This window comes from Panthera onca, chromosome A1, assembly GCF_046562875.1.
Source record: "Panthera onca isolate mPanOnc1 chromosome A1, mPanOnc1 haplotype 2, whole genome shotgun sequence".
Taxonomy (NCBI): domain Eukaryota; kingdom Metazoa; phylum Chordata; class Mammalia; order Carnivora; family Felidae; genus Panthera; species Panthera onca.
In genome coordinates this window covers 171,589,258-171,611,079 of record NC_138339.1, presented here as the reverse complement: position 1 = coordinate 171,611,079, position 21,822 = coordinate 171,589,258, and the positions used below count along the sequence as shown (strand labels likewise).

The 21,822-nt window shown below is 37.0% G+C and overlaps 1 protein-coding gene across 1 annotated transcript in view; it reads left to right on the top strand.

Moving 5' to 3' along the window:
* IPO5 (importin 5) overlaps positions 1-21,822 on the top strand; it is a 55,761-nt gene that overhangs the window by 18,263 nt on the left and 15,676 nt on the right. The window contains exons 4-15 of the mRNA XM_078432395.2: positions 2,804-2,884; positions 5,725-5,917; positions 7,814-7,916; positions 9,038-9,134; positions 9,352-9,456; positions 11,656-11,778; positions 11,869-11,989; positions 13,812-13,899; positions 15,683-15,789; positions 20,500-20,624; positions 20,717-20,806; positions 20,895-21,068. Coding sequence (XP_078288521.1) covers positions 2,804-2,884; positions 5,725-5,917; positions 7,814-7,916; positions 9,038-9,134; positions 9,352-9,456; positions 11,656-11,778; positions 11,869-11,989; positions 13,812-13,899; positions 15,683-15,789; positions 20,500-20,624; positions 20,717-20,806; positions 20,895-21,068 — 1,407 coding nt within the window. The remainder of the gene's footprint in view (positions 1-2,803; positions 2,885-5,724; positions 5,918-7,813; positions 7,917-9,037; positions 9,135-9,351; positions 9,457-11,655; positions 11,779-11,868; positions 11,990-13,811; positions 13,900-15,682; positions 15,790-20,499; positions 20,625-20,716; positions 20,807-20,894; positions 21,069-21,822) is intronic.

Below are 21,822 nucleotides of genomic sequence, written 5' to 3'. Positions count from 1 at the left end.
AATAGTTGACAGGTAGTACAAAGTTGAATGTCCATGGCATTCATGACTGGACATTTTTATGTGACACAAGCTTAAGTATTTTATTAAACATATGCTTGGATTTTATATTCTTAGTTTTTCCATTGACTTTGTTCTTCATTGATTGTAGTATAGAACTACATCAATGAGATTTGAATTGGAGGAGGGTAATGTATTGAAAAATATACCTGATTTTTGAGGAACCAGGTTGTTTATTTACTAGGTAAAAATTGTACCAGGTAAAACTTGCCCCCTCTTTTCATATGCAAGGTTGGCTCACCATAAATATTTACGGAATGAGTGAAATGAGTATTTATTAGCGTTTCTCCTTTGTATGGACAGAAAAGGGGGAGGTGAAATACTTTGCATTGTGTGAATGTGCATGGTGAAATCAAATGGAGTTGAAATTCTGTTTGCCAGGAAACTGGCAACATTCATTGAACCTGCCTGGCCTAGGGCTAGGAATATTCTTCGAAAGATTGTTTATATATTCTTTATATAGATATTCTTTACATTTGCTGCACTCTGATGTGCTAAGTGCTGGAATACAAGGAGATACCAGCCCTGTCTTGGTGGCACTCAGTCTGTTTAGGGTTTTAAGGTTGTGCTCTTTTTGCCAAACTATTATCCTTGACCAATGTTATGGTGTAAATGTAATACTATATCTGGATTGCTACAGTGGAACATAACAAATGGGAGAACCCTCTCTCAGGAGTCAGATGTCACTCATACCAAACTCTCTCTCCATTGACTTCTAATTCTAATTCCTTATGGAATAGAGTTCAGTATTGGACTTAATATTTCTAAGTCTCTACTAGAATTAGCACAATATAACTGTCACACTAATAGTCCCAGCTGGGCATGGTTTTCCGAGAGTGATATCCTAATAAAGAATTTTTTTCTGAAACTTGATTTAGACCACTGGAAATTTAACTGTTTAACATTTATGGCAGATACAGTGCATCAGGAGCTAGGCTAGATACAAAAATAAAAAGGCATTTTTATTATACACTGAGAGACTGTGTTTAAATGGAAAGGCTACACCGGTCGTTCAGTTGCATTCATAAAGATTAAGTGAGAAACCTCAAGGTACATTTCCATTTTTGCAATCATCTTATGAATACCTCTACATAAATTATCTCATTTCTGTATACATAAATTCAGACCATCTTCTCTCCTCAGCTGTGAATGCTTGTCACAGTTTTCGGCATTGTTGTATTCCTCTGTGCTTACGCGCTTGAGAGGAACTTGAGGTTATCAGAGGATTTTGAATTCTCCTCTTCCCCCCAGATGTGTTCTTTCACTGAGATATGTTTGAGAAGTTTGAAAACTGTGCAGCACTGCATAAACAGAACTGACTGGTTGGTGGAGTCAGACCCCAGAAGCAAAACCCAGAAAGAACATTCGGTGCTGGGGAGATTTTGAATACGGTTGGCCTCAGGAAACCAGAGTTCTCTCCAGCATTTATTGTATTTGACCTTGGGCAGGTCATTTAACTTCTGAGCCTTTATTTCAGTATCTGTCAATATCTCAGGGATGCCACAGAGCGCTTAATAGAAATTACGAGGTAGATGTGCATTTGGGGAGACCCTGTTTTCCCACCCTTTTCCTTGTCACTTCTGTCCAGAGGAACTAGGTAGGTTATAGGGGTAGTGGCTATTAGAGAGTAGACAAGTGAAGAGTTGTCTTTGGGAGAACAATTCTATACTTCAAATAATGATTTTTTTTGCACAGTAAAAGACTACTATTACAGAATTCTTTATTTTATTTTATTTTTTTAATGTTTTTGAGAGAGAGAGAGACAGAGCGTGTTTTAATGTTTATTTTTGAGAGAGGGAGACACAGAATCCAAAGCAGGCTCCAGGCTCTGAGCTGTCAGCACACAGCCTGATGTGGGGCTCGAACTCACGGACTGCGAGATTATGACCTGAGCCAAAGTCGGACGCTTAACCGACAGAGCCACCCAGACGCCCCTGTTATAGAATTCTTAGAATACATGCACATGAATCTATACTTCTCTTTAGCTTTTGTAGACAATATATACTTAGATCTTATATTTTGATCTACTCTGACAATCTGTCTTTTAATTGGTGTCAACTTTTTATTGTTAACCAATTTGCTCATTTTACGTTATTCATGGAGAAGGGAAGCAGTGCCCCGAGTCACAAAACTAGATTTCTAGAATATTAAAACAGTATTGAAGAAATTATGTTAAAATCTCCTGGCCAAATTTCTCCTGGCCATATTCATTTATTTGTGTATATAATATGGCTTTAGTATACTCCCTCTCTCGAGAGAAGAATTTGAATACTTTCTTCCCTTTCTTGGATTTACTTCATCTGAGGTATGTTTCTGGTAGTTTGTAAGTAGTGGTAACATAAACCAATTCTACTTCATGTGATCTAGAAAATGTTACAAGATAAGTAGTTTTCCATGTTGTAAAGGGATACTGGGTAAGCACTTGCTTTACAGCATGGTGGCTCAGGTCACATTTAAGAATTTTTTGGCCCTCATAGGCCTTGAGTTTTGTTATTCACAGAAGCAAAAGTTGGGAAAATATGCACTTACATTAGAAAAATCTAAGAGCTAAATGTAGAAAGGAGCTTGAAAGTCACTCCCTGGACATCCTCTCTTTCCTTACCAGGAGAAAATTTTAACACCAGACCTAGATTACATGACTTCGTATGCACAGACCTTTCCCAGTCTTATTTCATTTTTTTTCACTGGTGTGCTCGTGAAGTTTTTGAACATCTTCTAACCTTTAATGTTTTTCTTTTCCCTGAAGGAAACCTACGAGAATATCCCAGGCCAGTCAAAGATCACATTCCTCTTACAAGCCATCAGAAATACAACAGCTGCTGAGGAGGTACTATTTTAATATTTGAGGATATGACATTCTTACAAAACAAAATACAAAGTTGGGTATTAGATGGTGGTCCATGTGGGTAATGAGAACTGGTGATTACTGCATACATGGTACCAGAACTTTGAACTTACATTTGCGAAAAGCTACTTTGCAGTTACATTTTTTTTAAGTACTCTATTAAATAATTTCTCTTTTCCATGTCAGATGATGTGTTCAGGATATTTGAGTTAATAGTTTTTAAATAATCACATAAAAATTTATTAAATTTAAGTGATTTCTGTGGTTATAAAAAATATTTCTTCCTTGAAACCATCCTAAAGGAGGAAATTTAATTCATTCGTTGTTTTACTATGTTGCCAGATGTTTCTGAAAAAATATGTTTTGTCTGTCTTTAAAATTCTTATGCTTATTATAATCATCCCTAGGTGGTGAATAAGATGTGTTAAAGATGTATAGGAACAAAGAGACACTTTGTTGAATCCTTTATAAACTGGTTTTTAGCAAATGACCTGATGACTGTACCAAATTCAAATGTGTTTTTCTTACTGGTTTTATATGCATTAACAGCTGATTTTTTTTTCTTGCCCAAAGTAATATCCTTACATATATTGAACGTTAAGTGAATATTTTATTTATTTCACAAAAGGTGTCAAAATATCCAAGTCTAGAAAACTAATCCCACCTATGAAACATGGAATTTAGAATGTGTAAAGTGAGGGGTGTTCTAGCTGGCTTGTTGATAGAGCATGCGACTCCTGATCTCAGGATCATGAGTTTGAACCCCACATTGGGAATAGAGGTTACTTTCAAAAAATAAAAAAGTGACAGAATTTGTAAAGTGAGACTTTTGCTAATATTAAAACATGATGGAAACAAAGCCACACTAAATTTCTACATACTATTACACGTGACTTCTTGTAGTCAGTCGGTTTAAATTGGCAATTTAGTGTTCTGTGGTATTACTTAAAAACAGTATGAAAGTATCCCAGTTTGTTTTTTTTTAATTTTTCTTTTCAATGTTTATTTATTTTTGAAGGAAAGAGACAGAGTGTGAGTGGGGGAGGGGCAGAGAGAGGGAGACACAGAATCCGAAACGGGCTCCAGGCTCTGAACTGTCAGCGCAGAGCCTGACATGGGGCTCGAACTCACAAACTGTGAGATTGTGACCTGAGCTGAAGTCGGTCGCTTAATCAACTGAGGCGCCTGGGTGGCTCAGTTGGTTGAGCGTCCGACTTGGGCTCGGGTCATGATCTCACGGTTCGTGAGTTTGAGCCCTGCGTCAGGCTCTGTGCTGACAGCTCAGAGCCTGGAGCCTGTTTTGGATTCTGTGTCTCCCTCTCTCTCTCTGACCCTCCCCCATTCATGCTGTGTCTCTCTCTGTCTCAAAAGTAAATAAACGTTAATAAATAAATAAATAAATAAATAAATAAATAATTAAAATAGATGACAAAAGGTGCTTCTTCACCTTTGTAATATATCCTTTAATTCCAAATGAATGTTAAAATATGAAGTAACAAATCTCTAGAAACAATTGGCTATTTTAATTCCTGAAAATTGAATCAAGTTAATTATGAAACACATTTTAAAGCCAAGAATAAACAATACTAAAACTTTCAAATTTTACTTTCAAAAACCTACATTGAACCTGTTTTAAATCTTGAATTAGATGATGATTATGAACTAGCCTCAGTGTCTTCATTATGGCTTCATCGTTTTCAGTGTGTGAGAACTGCACAAATTTTAGGCACTTTTACAGGGATTTTAACCATTTTGAACCCTTTCTAGAGCATTGAAATTTCTTTAAAAGTTTGCTGTTTGCCAAAATTGAAACAAGATTCAGGGCCACCTGGGTGGCTCAGTCCTTTAAGCATCCAACTTGGGCTCAGGTCATAATCTCACAGTTTGTGGGTTCAAGAGCCTGCTTCGGATTCTGTGTCTCCCTCTCTGTCTCTGCCCCTCCCTTGCTCACTCTCTGTCTCTGTCTCTCTCTCTCAAAAATAAACAAGCATTAAAAAAAATTTTTTTAAGTAAAAAAAGATTCAGTGAAAAATAACTTCAGGAAAAAATTGGTACATTTTATTTGTATAGCTTAACTTTTTTTGTTGGTCATAGTCCCAAAGTAATTATAGTGATAATGAGTAGCCCATGAAAAATTGGGTTTAATAGTTTTAATGGCTTATTTATTTAGTATGATAAAATTTTAGAATGATTTTTTTCTTGACTCATTATAATCTAAAGGAATATCATATAAAAAACGCCAAACTTAAATATAGTCTACAGATTTTTAATTGGGATAAGAATGTACACATTGATATTGATTAGCACTTGTAGGCATTAGGAACTTGTAATGTTTGTCTGCTTGAATGAAGCATAAAGATAAATGGATTTGATAGCATGTTATCAAAGGTTAATGAAAGGGCTGTGATACAGTGAGATAAGGCCAGGCTGGGAGTAAGATTAGGTATACTGGAATGAGAAGTAGGACAAGAGCATTCTAGAGTTTGCAGTTTATATTAATACTTATTTTTCTTCAAAAAATCTATTAAAAATAGCAATTAAAGATAAGTTTACCATTGCTAAGGTATATTTTTTAATTTGTGATCTGATGTATTCAGGGCTTTTCCTTACTTATTAACAAAAAGAGCTTTTGGGTAGCATGTCAGTACAGTAGACTAATGTGATTAGAGAGAGTTTTATGTATTTTATCTTTTTTAAAAAGAATCTAGCAAAGTGTTTTAGAAATGAATTGTAAAATACACCCATGGTGGAGTGAATGTAGTTTGTGAAAAATGGTTTCTCTTGAAAGATACCAAGTTCTTAACCATGCTCTCCATTTATAGGCTAGACAAATGGCTGCCGTTCTCCTAAGACGTCTTTTGTCCTCTGCATTTGATGAAGTCTATCCAACTCTTCCTTCTGATGTTCAGACTGCCATCAAGAGTGAGCTACTGATGATTATTCAAATGGAAACCCAGTCTAGCATGAGGAAAAAAATCTGTGATATTGCTGCAGAACTGGCCAGGAATTTAATAGGTGTGTATGCAAATACATTCATTATTACGTTTTGGAAGAAAATGAGTATATTCTTCCTTTTTTTTTTTCTAAAGTGGAGTCTTTTTAAAATTTTTTTAAAAATGTTTATGTATTTATTTTTGAGAGAGTTGGGGAGGAGCAGAGAGAGGAGGAGACAGAATCCCAAGCAGGTTGCCCTCTGCCAGCATAGGGCCTGAACCCACAAACTGTGAGATTATGACCTAAGCTGAAATCAAGAATCAGACACTTAACTGACTGAGCCACCTAGGCGCCCCTGGTGGAGTCTTTTTAAAGGAAGATTTATAAGTACCTGAGTACCATTTATTCTGTTCAGAATGAGAGTGATTATGGATTCTGCATTTAGAGCCAAAAATCTGATGTTTTGAAGTGCAGTCATAATACTTACCTGTTGGTTTTCAGAGCATCTGTGTGGAGAAATAATTTTGTAGTTTGCTTGAAAATTAATCAGTTTTATTTCCCCCCTAACCTGTTAATTTTTGAAAGCACAGTCTAACTTATAACCCGTTTTGTAGATTAAACTTGCCAACAGAAGTAAAAATCAGTGGACTCCAGGAGATTTGGTGTTACATCTGTATGATAATAAATTTTGCAATAGGCTATTATACCACTATACTGTATACCTTTAAAATACCCCAAAATATTTTTAAATGATGAAATCAAAAGAAAATCTCTAAAAATGCACTTTGCCAACAGTCAAACCTTTTTTGGTCACACTAAAAACATTAATAATGTAATTGAATATGCTTTGGTTTTTTTGGGGGGGGAGGTTCATAGATGTGATTGTAAACTTCATTTAGGCAGCATTTTTAAAGGTTGAAAAGGATACCTCACTAAGATAAGATTTTTTAATCTCCACTACCAGGAATGTAGAAATTCTTGTTCAAGTCAGCTTACAGATATCAACTGATTCCTTAAAACAGGAAATGTGTTGGGGCGCCTGGGCAGCTCAGTCGGTTAAGCGTCTGACTTCGGTTCAGGTCATAATCTCACAGTTCATGAGTTCAAGCCCTGCATCAGGCTGTCTGCTATCAATACAGAGCCTGATTTGGATCCTCTATCTCCCTCTCTCTGCCCCTCCCCTGCTTGCTCTCCCTCTCTCTCTGTCAAAAAAGTAAATATTTTTAAAAAGTAGGAAATGTGCTAAATTTTTTATTTTAAATAAGTTCAAAACCCACTGAAACTCTTAATTTTGAATTTTTAAAAATATTTATTTATTTTGAGAGAGAAAGAGCGTGACCTGGGGAGAGGCAGAGAGAGAGAGAAAGAAGGAGAGAGAAAATCTCAAGCAGGCTCCATATTGTCAGGCAGAGCCCAACATTGGGCTTGATCTCACCAACTGTGAGATCACGACCTGAGCTGAAATCAAGAGTTGGGCACTTAACCCACTGAGCCACCAGGTGCCCCTTAATTTTGAAAAAAAGAAAGAAAAGGCTGGTGAACCCCCATTGTTTTCTGGGTCTTCTGTGACCAAACTTTATAAATGACATCATTTCTAATTCAAAATCACTTAATAATGGAAATGTTTCAAAGTGCTGTCCACAATTATTTTTTTTAAACCATGATTTCATTCCCTTCCACCCGTAAGCATGATCTTTATGTTAAAAGGACTGATTTAAGGGTGTTTCTTTTAATGCCAGCTCTTTAGAAAATAACCACTGCCAGTATCTGTGCTTATGCAACCCAGATGCACAGTTGCTGTTTACAAGATTAGAATGCCATGTTTATGGTTAAAGGACCTAATTTTATTAGGATGTTTTAAAAATGTGACATTTTCTACTACTAACATACTTTGAGGCTTGTGAAATGAAAGGATTCACCCTTTATTCTTTGAAGTTTTGACTTACATACTTTATGCCTGGATTTCTTTACTTTTAGATGAGGATGGCAACAACCAGTGGCCCGAAGGTTTGAAGTTCCTTTTTGATTCAGTCAGCTCTCAAAATATGGGACTGCGGGAAGCTGCCCTTCACATTTTCTGGTACATACATTGATCTTATTTTCCTGAAAAACTTAAGTGTCATGAATGTACAAAGCACATTTTAATGGATGTTTTAGTCTGACTTTATAGACTTAAATAATGCCTTTAGATGAGCTTTCTATTTGTGTTGGAAATAAATTGAAAAAACACAAAGCTTTTAATTTCATATTATATTCCTTTTTGTGCACAGCGGTTGTCTGCAATTTATTTTCTATTCTTTGGCTTTTATGATTCCAAACAAGATGGTTTCTTTTCCCTTTTTTGGAGATCGACACAGTATTAAATATATCTTTTAGAAAGCCACTTTAATGATGAAATCTTGAAGAAGAAAGAAAAGGCCGGTGAACCCCCATTGTTTTCTGGGTCTTCTATGACCAAACTTCATAAAAATACATTATTTTAATAAAATCCTGTATATTTACAAGCAAATGGTCTCAGTTTAGAATTAAAAGATGATTTGCACTAAGAAAAATTTGTCTGGTGTTATCATACAGTTCTACATTAAAAATATAGTTGGATTTATAACGTTTCAAGATTATATACTTGTTAAGAAATGAGATACACCTTGAATATCAGAAGCGGATAAGGGTAGACATTATACCATCTTCTACTTAATTTGTCAAATGGATCTCATTTGTATCGGTAACCCGGAGTAGAGAATTAATTGCAAGTATTGAATATACTTGTTAGCTACATTTAAAATAGAGCAGAATCGGGACTCCCTGGGTCACTGACTGAGCCCAGGCACAGATTGTCAGGTAGCTCTGTGACTGCAGCTACCGTCTGCAGCCTCGTGTTTGCTTTTGTCCTGCACTCCAGGTCAGCTTCCTACAGGGACAAGAGTGATAAGGATAAAGTACAGGGCTGGTTGGGCTGCTGAGTAGTGTGTGCGCACCTGGGTCACCTCTGCATCCAGCATAATCCTCTCTGCTAATGTTTGTTGCCATTCGCCCAACCCCCAAAGAGGATTACTTGGAAGATGGATGGATGGTGTTCAGCCATCAGGGTTAATGCACACTTAAGTCAGGCTGATGTTTAAGGTTAGATTAGAACATGAGATGTTCTAGCTGACACCTTACTGAAATATGTCATTTTGAAAGAGTACTTTGGATCTTTTTTAGGAACTTCCCTGGAATTTTTGGGAACCAACAGCAGCACTATTTAGACGTTATCAAACGGATGTTAGTTCAGTGTATGCAAGATCAGGAACATCCATCGGTAAATAATTTCAATTCCACTAATATTAACACCTAATTTAATATAACATTTAACTTGGGAACGGGATTTATGTATTTGGAGATTATCTTTAGTTTTAATACTGCAAAATATAAGTACTGGTTTTACTGATGAAAAATTTCATCTTGAGTAAGAAATCTTGACCTTGCATCCATCAGTAATTTCTCATGTTTGACGTTTTTTGCTGTTTTCGTATTAGATCAGGACATTATCTGCTAGAGCTACAGCTGCATTTATACTTGCAAATGAGCATAATGTTGCTCTATTCAAACATTTTGCAGACTTGTTACCCGGATTCTTACAGGTAAGAAAACGGTATGAAATAAGTGAAAATTATATCCTTTTTTGGTTTTCTGTGGTTTCAAATTCTTACCAGAATTCTCGAATGCTTTCATTTATTCAATCAAGTCATTGGCTACTGTGTGCTAGCACTAGGCACGAGAGGGGATCTTTGTCCCCATTGAACTAGATCTCTTGCTTTTCATAGACTCTTAATCTCTTAAAATACCTAGGTTAGGGTTTCTAAAGTTTTCTATGATGTATGATACAAGTAATTTGTTAAGTAATCACATAGGTTATTTTCACTGAATCAACCAAAAAAACCTATGAAATTTAATGCCCATTTTACATAAGGAGAAACTAAAGAGGGGAGGATAAGAAACTTGCCCAAGGTCACAGTGTCAGTAAGTGATGGAACCATGATTTAAACCCAAATCAGACCGAAGTCCTTACTCTTAATCCCAGGGCTTATGATAGTTTGTACTATAAATAGTTTGTGGTTAATTGTCACTATTGGATCCTAAGGGTGTTATTATTTTAGGGATACCATCTGCCTCAATCAGAGCATAAAATATGATTGGGTAAGTTAGAACAATTATTGTCAACCTTGTTAGACCCAGATTTTGTAACTTTGCATATTCCATTTTGAAATATTGAAATGCACAGGTAATGTACATATGTATATGCACAAATTTTAAAAATAAAATTATATTGCCCTAAGTTAAAATACAAAGAAGAAATAAGAAGAAAGTAATATGCAATAAAATGGCATGCTTTTCAATATATAAATGCTAGTAAATGAAAGACATAGTAAACTAGGTGTTTTTTATTTTATTTATTTATTTTTTTAGAGCATGCGCGGTTGGGGAAGAGGGGCAGCAGGAGAGCAGGGTGAGAATCTCAAGCAGGTTCCACACTCAGCATAGAACCCAGTGCAGGGCTTGATCCCACCACCCTGGGATAATGACCTGAGCCTAAATCAAGAGTTGGATGCTCAACCGACTGAGTCTCCCAGGCATCCCCAGACTAGGTGATTTTTAAGTGATCTATACAAACTCAGTAGCTAAACATGTGGACTGATAGATATCATTGGCAAGGCCAACACCACAAATGCTGTTATTATTGATGATTTGATTTCCAGAAATGGTAAAGTTCTGGACAAAACTATGTATTTATTCTAGATTTATACAATATTTACTTTTGGGGGTGGGGGGAATCATGGTACATTAAAACCAGACAAAATCTAATTGTGACTTAGGTTTTAGGTTCAGATCATTATAAATGAGTTTTTCATTTTTAGAAGTATCTGACATTATCATGTGAGATGCATGGTAAAAAGGTCCTGTGAGTTCCTCGTAAGTATTTGTGTCACAGATGCAGACGTCTAGCAACCCTGGTTTTGGCCCTTCCTGAGTCATTGTGACAACCAAGAAAACTCCTGGGAGAAATAGTGTCCTGTTGAGAACCACCAGGTTAGAGAGGATTCAGAAGAGCTAAAATTGAAAAATCCTGTGTGAATTGTACATGATTCAGAGTAATTTTGTAGGATTTAGTAGAAACTTTTCTCTCAGTGCTATCAAATTGAAAAGATAGTTTAGGTCAATGACAAAAAACATTAACTTTTCCATTCTATCGTTTTAGTCGTTTATTATCTAAAAATTTTGAGTTACTGTTGAAATCTAATCTCAGGTTTTTCTTCCCTTGAATTTAGAGTAAGTTAAAATGTTAGCCAAAACTTCTAGGAGTTGTCACTCTTAAATAGTCAGTGGTTGATACAGAATGTATATTTAAATACCACAGTGAGCTAACTCGATGTCATAGAGAAATAAGTTGAGTAATATTGGACACTTGAAATGTATCCTAGGGCCTAGTATTTATTGTATGTCTGAAAAAGACTAGGATGTGGATGTTGGAAGGACAGAGAAAAGGGATTCCTTCTAGTTATGAAAAGAATTCTTTGACAGCCTCAAGTTTGTTGTGCTGGATGCTATAATTCTGAACTAGATTTAAATCTTTATATGTTTCTAGTTGACAGTCAAAAGGAAGGTGTACATGTGACTGTAGGTAAAATTTCATCATATAGATTGCTAAGTTATTATTTAGCGAAAAATACTCTTTGATAATGCCACTTTGTTGTCTGCCTTTTACTGTTTTGGCAGTGAGGCATCTATAAAGTGACTCTTGAACCCAGACCTTTTTTCCTTTTCTATTTTATTTTTTCCAGGCTGTGAATGACTCATGCTACCAGAATGACGATTCTGTCTTAAAGTCCCTCGTTGAGATTGCAGATACCGTTCCAAAGTATTTGCGTCCTCATTTAGAAGCTACTTTACAGCTAAGTCTAAAGGTAAATTAAATACTTCAGTAAATGTTCTGTTTATTATTTTCAATGAATAATCTAAACTACGAAATGTGTACAAATACATCTTCTTTGTAGTTGTGTGGAGACACCAGCCTCAATAATATGCAACGCCAGCTCGCCCTTGAAGTAATCGTGACCCTCTCTGAGACTGCAGCTGCTATGTTAAGAAAACATACCAATATTGTTGCACAGACTAGTAAGTCAAAGATCTTTAAATAATTTGTGTTCATGTGGAAAAACTCTTCAGTGAATTTGCTGAGAATTGTGTAAGCTCATAGATTTGTTGAGAATATGATGTCCTTTCAAAACAGATGAATCTGGAGATATACATCTCTATATATATTTATGGGCATGGTGGCTATGCTGCACACATTTTGAAATCCCATAATAGGCAAGACATGTGATGCCTGGAAACAAATCCAAAGACACAGAAGACCTTTATGGGGAAATTAGATAACATGTTGAAAGACTAGACTAATAGAGGAGCTAAATACCAGTTCTTCTGAAATTAATCTATAAATTAATACAATTTCAGTCAGAATCCCAATAGAGTTGGACATGATAAGATTGATCCTAAAATTCATGTAGAATAACACAGGGCCTGAAGTAGCCAAGACCATTTTGATGAGCATAGTGGAGATCTTGCCCTCTCAACTATGAAGATTTAGAATTTGTTCGTGGCACAGGTGTAGACAAGTGAATCATCTGAAACAAAAAGACCTATAAGCAGATCCACTCACATGGAAACAAAGCTGACTTGAAAAGATAGGTAATTGGGGGGGGAAAAAAAAGATAATTGATAAAGGTCATTTCTGTAGCAAAAATATATCCCAACTTCAGATATCCTATAAACACTAATTTGGGGTGGATTAAACACCTAAATAATAGTTCATTTTTACGAGTAAATCTTGATGATTTGATTTTTTTAAGACTGAATCACAAACCACAGATGCAAATATTGCTAAATTTGCAAATACTAAAATAATTTTTTGACCAAATACTCCGTAAGTGAAATTAAAAGATAAGCTGCAGGCTGGGGAAAAGTAGCTGCAGTGGACAGAGTCAACAAAGTTTAAGTACCTAGAAAATAGATGAAGGCTAGGGAACTGGAAATTCACAGAGGAGGAATCTGAACTAGCTAATGAGTGCTGGTCAGTCTCAAATACCAGAGTAGTGGAGTCCCAAGTTGTCACAAAGTTTGACAATACTGAGTGTTGATGAAAGGTGTTGAGCAGGCAGGACTCATACAGCTTCGGGGCACTTCACACGTTGTTGTGAAATAAGACAGTTATCCTTTTAAACTTCCTCTAGGAATGCAAATTTATGCAACCACTATGCAGAGCAGTTAGTCTTTCTTATAATATTGAAGATAACCTATAACAGTTTCATGCCCTGAACTCACACATTTCAAGGATATGTGTATAGAAAACTCATCAAAGGAAATTTTTTAATAGGAAGAAAATTGGAAACAACCAGAATGTCCATCGATGGAATAGTGTGTTTACATAGTGGAATACTGTGAAGTAATTACAATAAAATCCATATGTGTTGAAAAGAAAGCAAATTGCCAAAGGTTACATGTAGTATGGTACTACTAAATTTATTTATTTAGTAGTAAATAAATTGTGTGTATTTATTGTGTAAAAACTAAAATCTTGAAATGGTGCTGTTTTTTGTATATAGGGAAATCTGTAGTTCAAGTGTAAAAACAGTTTGGGAATGAGAAGCGTCGGTTTTATTCATTGCTCACCTCTGGTGAGTAAAAGAGAGTGTGATAGGATCTAGGAAGTTTGACTTTTATCCTTAGTGGTACTTAAAAAGAACAAGGTCTAAAGCAAATGTGGCAAAAAGGTTAAAATTTAACAAATTTTGGGGGGCACAGGCAAATAATTGTTCTGTCTCTTAGAGGCAAAGTAAACCCTTCATTTTTTACTTCTTAAAATTCTTGTTCATAAATGGTGATACTGATAAAATAAAAAAGCTACAGTCTTCAGGTGTGAAGTGATGATTTACTTTAGTTCCTCAGATGTTAGCGATGATGGTTGATCTTGAAGAGGACGAGGACTGGGCGAATGCAGATGAGCTGGAAGATGATGACTTTGACAGGTAATCGCATGCGCCAGAGACTGTGTGGAGGCTCCTCGACAGAACAGAGAGAGCTCCGGTGGTGACAAGAGTTTAGGGTTCCAGGGTCCATGTCTTCCCACTGTATTCTGTAATCTAAAGTTAAACTTGTCAGTTTGGAACATGGGACACTGAGGCTTTCTGTGTCAAATTTTATAAATTATATTTCATTTACTTTTAATTAAGTAGCCATCTTTCCTCCCCATTTTACTCTGAATTTTCTTCAAGATTTTTTTTTAGTGTAAGAGTATCTTAAAGTCTGTATAAAGAAGCTTTATTGTGAAAAATGCCTTTATATGCATAGACCTCACTTAGAATAGTTGTTTCCACACTGTTCCCTGCAAAATGACGTTTTCCCAATTTCATTCAATTTAACCATAGGCTAGAGACGAGATAGTGGCAAGATTTGCACACTAGATTACTGTGACACTGGAGCTACTGTTTTACTTGTTTAGACTTGAGAGATTCCTTGGAATTCCTGGAAAAGTCCACCAGAATCTATTTATTCACTGTCCAGTGGTGATGATGGCCTCTTCTTACACGCATGTGAGAAGTAGCACTTTAGAACTCTGTTATTTTAACTGATTCTTTCAGTGTTCCTACAGATACATTCTCAGGTAGAGTCAGAAATGGAGAGGGCATTTGAGTGATTTGTCCAGGGTTTGTATAGCCCGTCTGTAGACGAAGGTTTAATGCCAGTGTGTCATATTCTCTTTCTCAAAGAGCTGAAAGTATTGCCCTGAAAGACTGGTAGTTGGTATAAGCTACTATAACAGGAATTAGGTAAAATGAAAGACATTTGACTTGCAGAATGTACAGTGCATCTCGCGGCTTAGTCCCATTATTAAAAATGACTACCCTGGCTTAAATGCCGTTTTGAAGTATATGAAAATAATCCTTCACTGGAAATTACCTCATAGGACTAAAGAGAAGACCAGGCTCAGATTGGGTTTCCTTTCCCTGGTTCAGTTACTGTAATGTGCTGCTGCTCCCTGGCCTTTAGTTTGCCCTGTAAAAGGCACTTACAATTATATGGCTTACGAAGCTACTTTCTCTGGGCTAGATGAGTAAGATTTTCTTATCTGTGTGTAAATAGGCCAGGAATATATTCAAGGTGAGTTTAGATATATTCTAAAAATCATTTATAGTTTCATCTTTATAGTCTCTTCACTGGACAGTTGGAGATGATCCCATGACAAACTCACTACCAATCTTAGAGTTCAAAGCCAGTGCAAAAGGCTCTTATACCCAAGTTTCTTCCATTTTCAGTGAAAACACTGGAATTGAGTCTCACCGGTGCATAAATGTTAGCTATGCAGCTAGTACTCCTTTAAAAGTAGGTAAGTTCACTGCAGAGAAGGCATCCCTGAGTCTGAGCACCGCTTTCAGTGTTCTGTGTTCTGTTGATGGAGTTTGAAGGATGTATGTCCGGGAAATGAGGTAACAGGCTCTCTTGAACACGCTGCTCATACCTTTGAGTCTTGAGAGCACCAAAGCTGAGTGTTAGCCAGTGAAGGGTGTGTGCAGAAAGAGCAAAGTCTTGAAAGTTAAGATTGAGACAGGACTTTTTACATCGTGGTGAATGAATCATGAAAATGTTATGTGTTCTCCTTTTCTTGAGGATTTTGAACCCACAACTTCATGCATTTGAAAGACTGCTTAAATTGGTCTTTCTCAGCCTTAGTTTCATAGCATATTTAGAAATACATGTGCACAGTGCACTGTGTGTGTTGAGCATGTTGGATACGTTCTGGTTTGTGTGCAGCAATGCGGTTGCTGGTGAGAGCGCTCTGGACCGAATGGCCTGTGGACTTGGTGGGAAGCTGGTGCTGCCGATGATCAAGGAACACATTATGCAGATGCTCCAAAATCGTAAGCTGTGTCTCCCTCGGATGCTAGCATAGTGCATGTGGCTTTCTAAGTCTCAAACTGACAAATGCTTAGACTTCATCTTTCTTTGCCTTTTTATATCCAATGTTTAGCCTAATTTTTGTGTTATACTGATAAAATTCTGTTTAGTCCTCTTTGGAACCATCCAATCTTATGCTAAAGAATGTTTTTTCTCGCGACTGCAGATACTCCATTTCCTCTGTAGAACTGGCTTCAATGCATAGGAGATAATTACAATACCAAGGAAAAACTATAGATTTTCTCCCTAGCCAGAAGTATCTAGGTTTTAATTTAAATAAGACATCGTCATTTGATGTTTACAAATATTAGCACATTTGATTCATATGATCTTCCTTAGCCACTGTCTGTTATTTTTAAAAATATATAATCAGGGGGCACGTAGGTGGCCCAGTTGGTTAAGTGTCCCAACTTTGGCTCAGGTTATTATCTCACGGTCTGTGAGTTCAAGCCCCACGTTCGCCTCTGTGCTGACAGCTCAGAGCCTGGAGCCTGCTTCCGATTCTGTCTCTCCCTCTCTCTTTGCCCCTCCCCTGCTTGCACTCTGTCTCTCTTTGTCTCAAAAAATAAAGAAACATTAAAAAATACATGTATAATATATATATAATCAGAAGAGAAGCCACTTCTGGGGCCCCTGGGTGGCTCAGTCGGTTGGGCATCCGACTCCATTTTGGCTCCATGATCTCATGGTTTCGTGGGTTCGAGCCCTGCATCAGGCTCTGTGCTGGTGGTGTGGAGCCTACTTGGGATTCTCTCTTTCCCCCTCTCTCTGCTCCTCCCCCACTCACGCTATCTCTGTCTCTCCCAAAAATAAATAAACTTTGAATAAAAAAAGAGAAGCCACTTCTATTTCTTTTATTGTTTTCATGACAAATATCTGGTCATTTGTCAATCAGCCTCTGTACCTGTAATTTATATCTATATCAAAAATTGTTGTATACATGTTATATTTTTATGTTTTTTTAAGATTTTATTTTTAAGTAATCTCTATACCCAGTATGGGGCTTAAACTCAACAACCCTGAGATCAAAAGTTGCACATTCCACCGACTGAGCGAGCCAGGCACCCTATGCTTGACTTTTTTTAAAAATTCAAAAACAGAGATATATAGACTAAAAGTCTGTTAACTTATTAGATTTTGAGGTGGCCACTGTTAATTGTTTTCTGAGACTTTTCTTTGACCTCCATCGTGCATATATGCAGTTTTTAAAACAATGTGAACATACCATATAGATACACCATACTTAAGCTTTTACCCCAGGGTATATCCTATCACCACAGAATAGCCCCCTCATAGCATTCCGTAATACCCCATTAAATGTTAATAGTTTTTGTTGATACAAATAATGCTAATGCATATACTCTTCCACAGATATCCTGACTTACTTAAGTATGGATAGTCCTATCTATAGGGTACATTGCAAGAGACACACTTGAGGGTCAGACAGTTGATTCAAGGTCTTAAAGTAGTAAAGCAGGGTAATAACATAATACCAGTTTCAAATGAAAGGAACTGTTGAGAACTGTAGCCCTTTATACAATTTACTTAATTCTTATCCTATAAAATTCTTCTGAAAAGGCATGGCCCAAAACAATTAACTCTTTTTAATGATGTGATTGTATACATGGGTCTTGAATAGTTGTTTCCCCCCTCTTTTTTAACTGTTTATTTTGAGAGAACATGAGCAGGGGAGGGGCGGAGAGGGGGAGAGAGAATCCCAAGGAGGCTCTGCTCTGACAGTATGCAGCCCACTGGGGGACTTGATCCCACAAACGATGAGATCATGGACCTGAGCCAAAGTCCAGAGTCAGACGCTTAACCGACTCAGCCACCCAGGCAGGTGCCCCAGTTTTCCTTTTTTTAGCTCCTCAATTTTTTGAGGGTTTTTTTTTTCCCCAAAGGAATAGAGACAGCTTCACAGATTGCTTAAGAGAAAGAATCTAGCTTTTCCATTTTTAAGATGAAGAAGGTAGCCTACAGACATAAAAGATTGTAGTCACTGTTTCACTATTGGTTGATGGTGATCTTCAGATAGATCGGTTGTGGATGTGGTTGTGATTTGTAATTAAAGAATTTGGCTTTTCAGTTTTTCTTGCTACACCTACCAGCTGGATGCAAGAGGCTTTATTATATATGGCAATGAACTCTTAGTAAAGATCTGTTATTGTTAATTGTATGGCTTTGAGCAAATTTTCTGCACCTTAATCTCCTTGTTTGTAAAAGAGGCAAAAATGATGTTTGCTTTATGCCCAGGCTTGAGATTAGATCCAAAGATGTAGCTAATGTGTGTGAAAAGTGCTTTAAACAGTGGCCAACGATATGTATCTCCTAGTAACTTAACACTTTATTTTTAAAGATAGTTTTACTGGTTTTACTTTAAATAATAAATAGCAAAATTTAAAGGAGAAAAACCACTTCTAAATCCCCATAGCATACCATCACATTCTGCCGAACATACTTTCAGGAACTCTGCCTATTAGAGATATACAGACATATCTTTTTATTTTTATTTCTCTGATCCAAATAAGGACACCTTTCTGTATCAGTAAGTATTTATTGCATCTCTTCTTTAAATTTGTAAATCCAGGGCGCCTGGGTGGCTCAGTTGGTTAAGCGTCCGACTTTAGCTCAGGTCACAGTCTCATGGTTCGTGGGTTCGAGCCCCACGACAGGCTCTATTCTGACAGCTCAGAGCCTGGAACCCGTTTCAGATTCAGTGTCTCCCTTCCCCTCTCTCTCTCTCTCTCTCTCTCTCTCTCTCTCTCTCTCTCTCTCGTGTGTGTGTGTCTCTCTCTCCCCCCAAAATAAACATTAAAAAAAAAACTTAGTAAATCCAATATGCAAAGGTTAGCATCTGATTTACTGATTTCCTAGGATGATTATTCCTTAGTTGAAAAATGTTGGCTTATTGGTATATTAAGTAATTGAAATGCATTAAAAATAAATATTTAATGTTAATAATAAAGTTTTAATACTTAACAGCAGAATTAGGAAACTTTCAGAAATTCTTTATGTTAGAGGGGTGCCTGGGTGGGTCAGTCTGTTAAGCATCAACTCTTGGTTTCAGCTCAGGTCATGATCTCAAGGTTGTGGTCATTAGATTGAGACCCATGTTGGGCTTTGCACTGAGCATGCAGCCTGTTTAAGATTCTCTCTCCCTCTCTCTCTACCTGTCTCCTGCTCATGCAGGGTGTGCAGGAGTGCAGGTGCCCTCTCAAAAAAATTCTTTATAGTAGTATATTGCAACGGAGTTCATCTTGGGCTCCCCAAAGTGAAAAATTATTAATTCTGATATAATTTTAGGCTTCTCTACAACTTTTGTTAACTCTTATGCCAGTGGTTCACAAACTTTGTTTTTAAGATCCCTTTACACTCTTAAAAATTTTTTTTTTTTTTTAATATTAGAGAGAGACAGAGAGCCAGCATGGGAGGGGCAGAGAGAGAGAGGAAGACACAGAATCTGAAGCTGGCTCCAGGCTCTGAGCTGTCAGCACAGAGCCTGACACAGGGCTCGAACTCATGGATTATGAGATCATGACCCCAGCCGAAGTCGGATGCTTATCCTACTGAGCCACCCAGGCGCCCCTACACTCTTAAAAATCAACTGAAGATCCTAGAATGCTTTTGTTTATGTGGGTTATATCAGTGTTTGTATTATTAAAGATGAAAAACATTTAAAATGTTCATTTAAAGATAGCCATAATAAACCCATTACACATGAACAGAAATAACATTTTTCGTGAAGAATGACTTCAAAACAAAAATATGTTAGCGAGAAGAATGTCGTCTTATGCAGTTTTGTAAATATCTTTAAGTGTCTTAGCTGAGTTCTTGTTTCTGCTTCTTCATTCGGTGTCAGTGGATCATACATGTGTTGTAATCCCTGGAATACTCCACTGGACCCTCAGAGTGAGAGTGAAAGAGTATTATCAGGACAGTAATCCCAGGGTTCTTGGGCCTCACCTTGAGAGCCACTGCTTTACACAGATATTAGCTTTCTGTATTTATGTATGTCTTGCTTTGTTCCACAAGTTGTGTGAAACCGCTTAAAGGGAACGATAATGTAATGAGCATAAACATTTCGAAATGAGAGTCAGGGAAATTACATATTAGAATATGATATGAAGATCAGTATAATAAATACTGCTTAGCTAATATTCTAGTCTAAAACCAAGTAGCCATTAGTAATATTAGAATACATGTAATGTTCATCTATATTCATTTACCATGTTGTTACATAAAAATTCTTTAAAAGCAGTATCTTCTCCTTGGCTTTTGTTCTTTTTAAAGAAATGTAAATTTCCATGGTTGGACAATAGTGAATCTATGTTCAATAAATAGCAGTGTGTGGCACAAAATCCAGGTATTTGTTGCTAATGGTAAATCTTAGGGGGAAAAGGCTTATTTTCAGTAGTTGTTATAAATACTAATAAACTCTTTTCTTTCATATTGCCTTTGCACTACTTTTGGAATAGAAATGCTCGTCTGACATAACCATTACCATAGTGAAATAGTCCAGTCGGGCACTTTTTTCTGTCCATTTTTCTAATTAATGTATAAAAATATTTTGGTGGTCTTTTCTAAATAAGGAGAGCTTTTTTTATGCTTCTGACTACCAGAATGACATGTTTGTACTGGCTAACTGTTCTTTCACCTGTAATTCTTTTTTGTAGCTGACTGGAAATACCGGCATGCAGGATTAATGGCCTTATCTGCCATTGGTGAAGGATGCCACCAGCAAATGGAAGGAATTTTAAATGAGATAGTAAATTTTGTTTTGCTTTTTCTTCAGGATCCTGTAAGTACCAGTAAATACCTGATTCATACTTATTACCATAGTTCCCATGTGGGAACCCCTTACCTTTACTTACACAAAGTCCCCTATTGCAGCATCCAAGAGTAAGGTATGCAGCCTGTAATGCCGTGGGACAGATGGCTACAGATTTTGCACCTGGCTTCCAAAAGAAATTTCATGAGAAGGTAAGTAACAATGCCTCAAACACTCAGAGGAGGTGTGCTTGGAAATGTGGTGTTTCAAAATGTGTGTTTATCTGATTCCGTTTTCCAGGTGATCGCGGCCCTGTTGCAGACCATGGAGGACCAGGGCAATCAGCGAGTGCAGGCCCATGCTGCTGCCGCTCTGATCAACTTCACTGAGGACTGTCCCAAGTCACTGCTTATTCCATATTTAGACAATTTGGTGAAACATCTACATTCCATCATGGTACTTAAACTTCAAGAGGTAGGTTTTCAAGGTCTTTAAGCTCCTATTTAGAGATTAATGTAGGTTATTTTAGTGGGTAAGACCTGGAGAAAGAGACTTTTCAGCCTGGCCATAAAGAATAGAAAGTCAGGTTAGGCTGTTTGAAGTAGAATAATTCAGTCTTGACCAGAGAATAGGCCAACATTGGAATTGGGGAAGAAGTTATAGCCTAAACGTTAGGTAAAATCAGTATGTGAATTGCCTTGAAAACAAGGCAGTTATTTTGAATTCTGATTTGTGTAAATTTGGAAGACCCATTTTGTTCTTAACTGCTGCAGGAAATCCTGATAATGTGATTGTAAGAAATTAGCTGTGGAGCATTGTGAGGCGTAAACAAAACGGGAGAAAATTTAAGACTGTCAAGATTATTGTTCACAGAGCTTGGGTGGTAATAGTGGAAATTAGTGGGGAAAGATGATTCTAAAAGTCATTTTTTGGGAAGCAGTAACAGTTTCTACCAGTTTGAATTTTAAAAGATGAAAGAGAGGGGGTGCCTGGGTGGCTCAGTCGGTTAAGTGTCTGATTCTTCGTTTTGGCTCAGGTCATGATCTCATGGTTTGTGGGTTTGAGTCCCACGTTGGGCTCTGTGCTGACAGTGCTGAGCCTGCTTGGGATTCTCGGTCTCCTTCTGCCCCTCCCCTGCTTGTTCTCTCCCCTCCCCAACCAACCCCCACCCCACCCCCTGTCAAAAATAAATAAACTTAAAAAAAAAAAAGACGAAAGATAAGTAAAA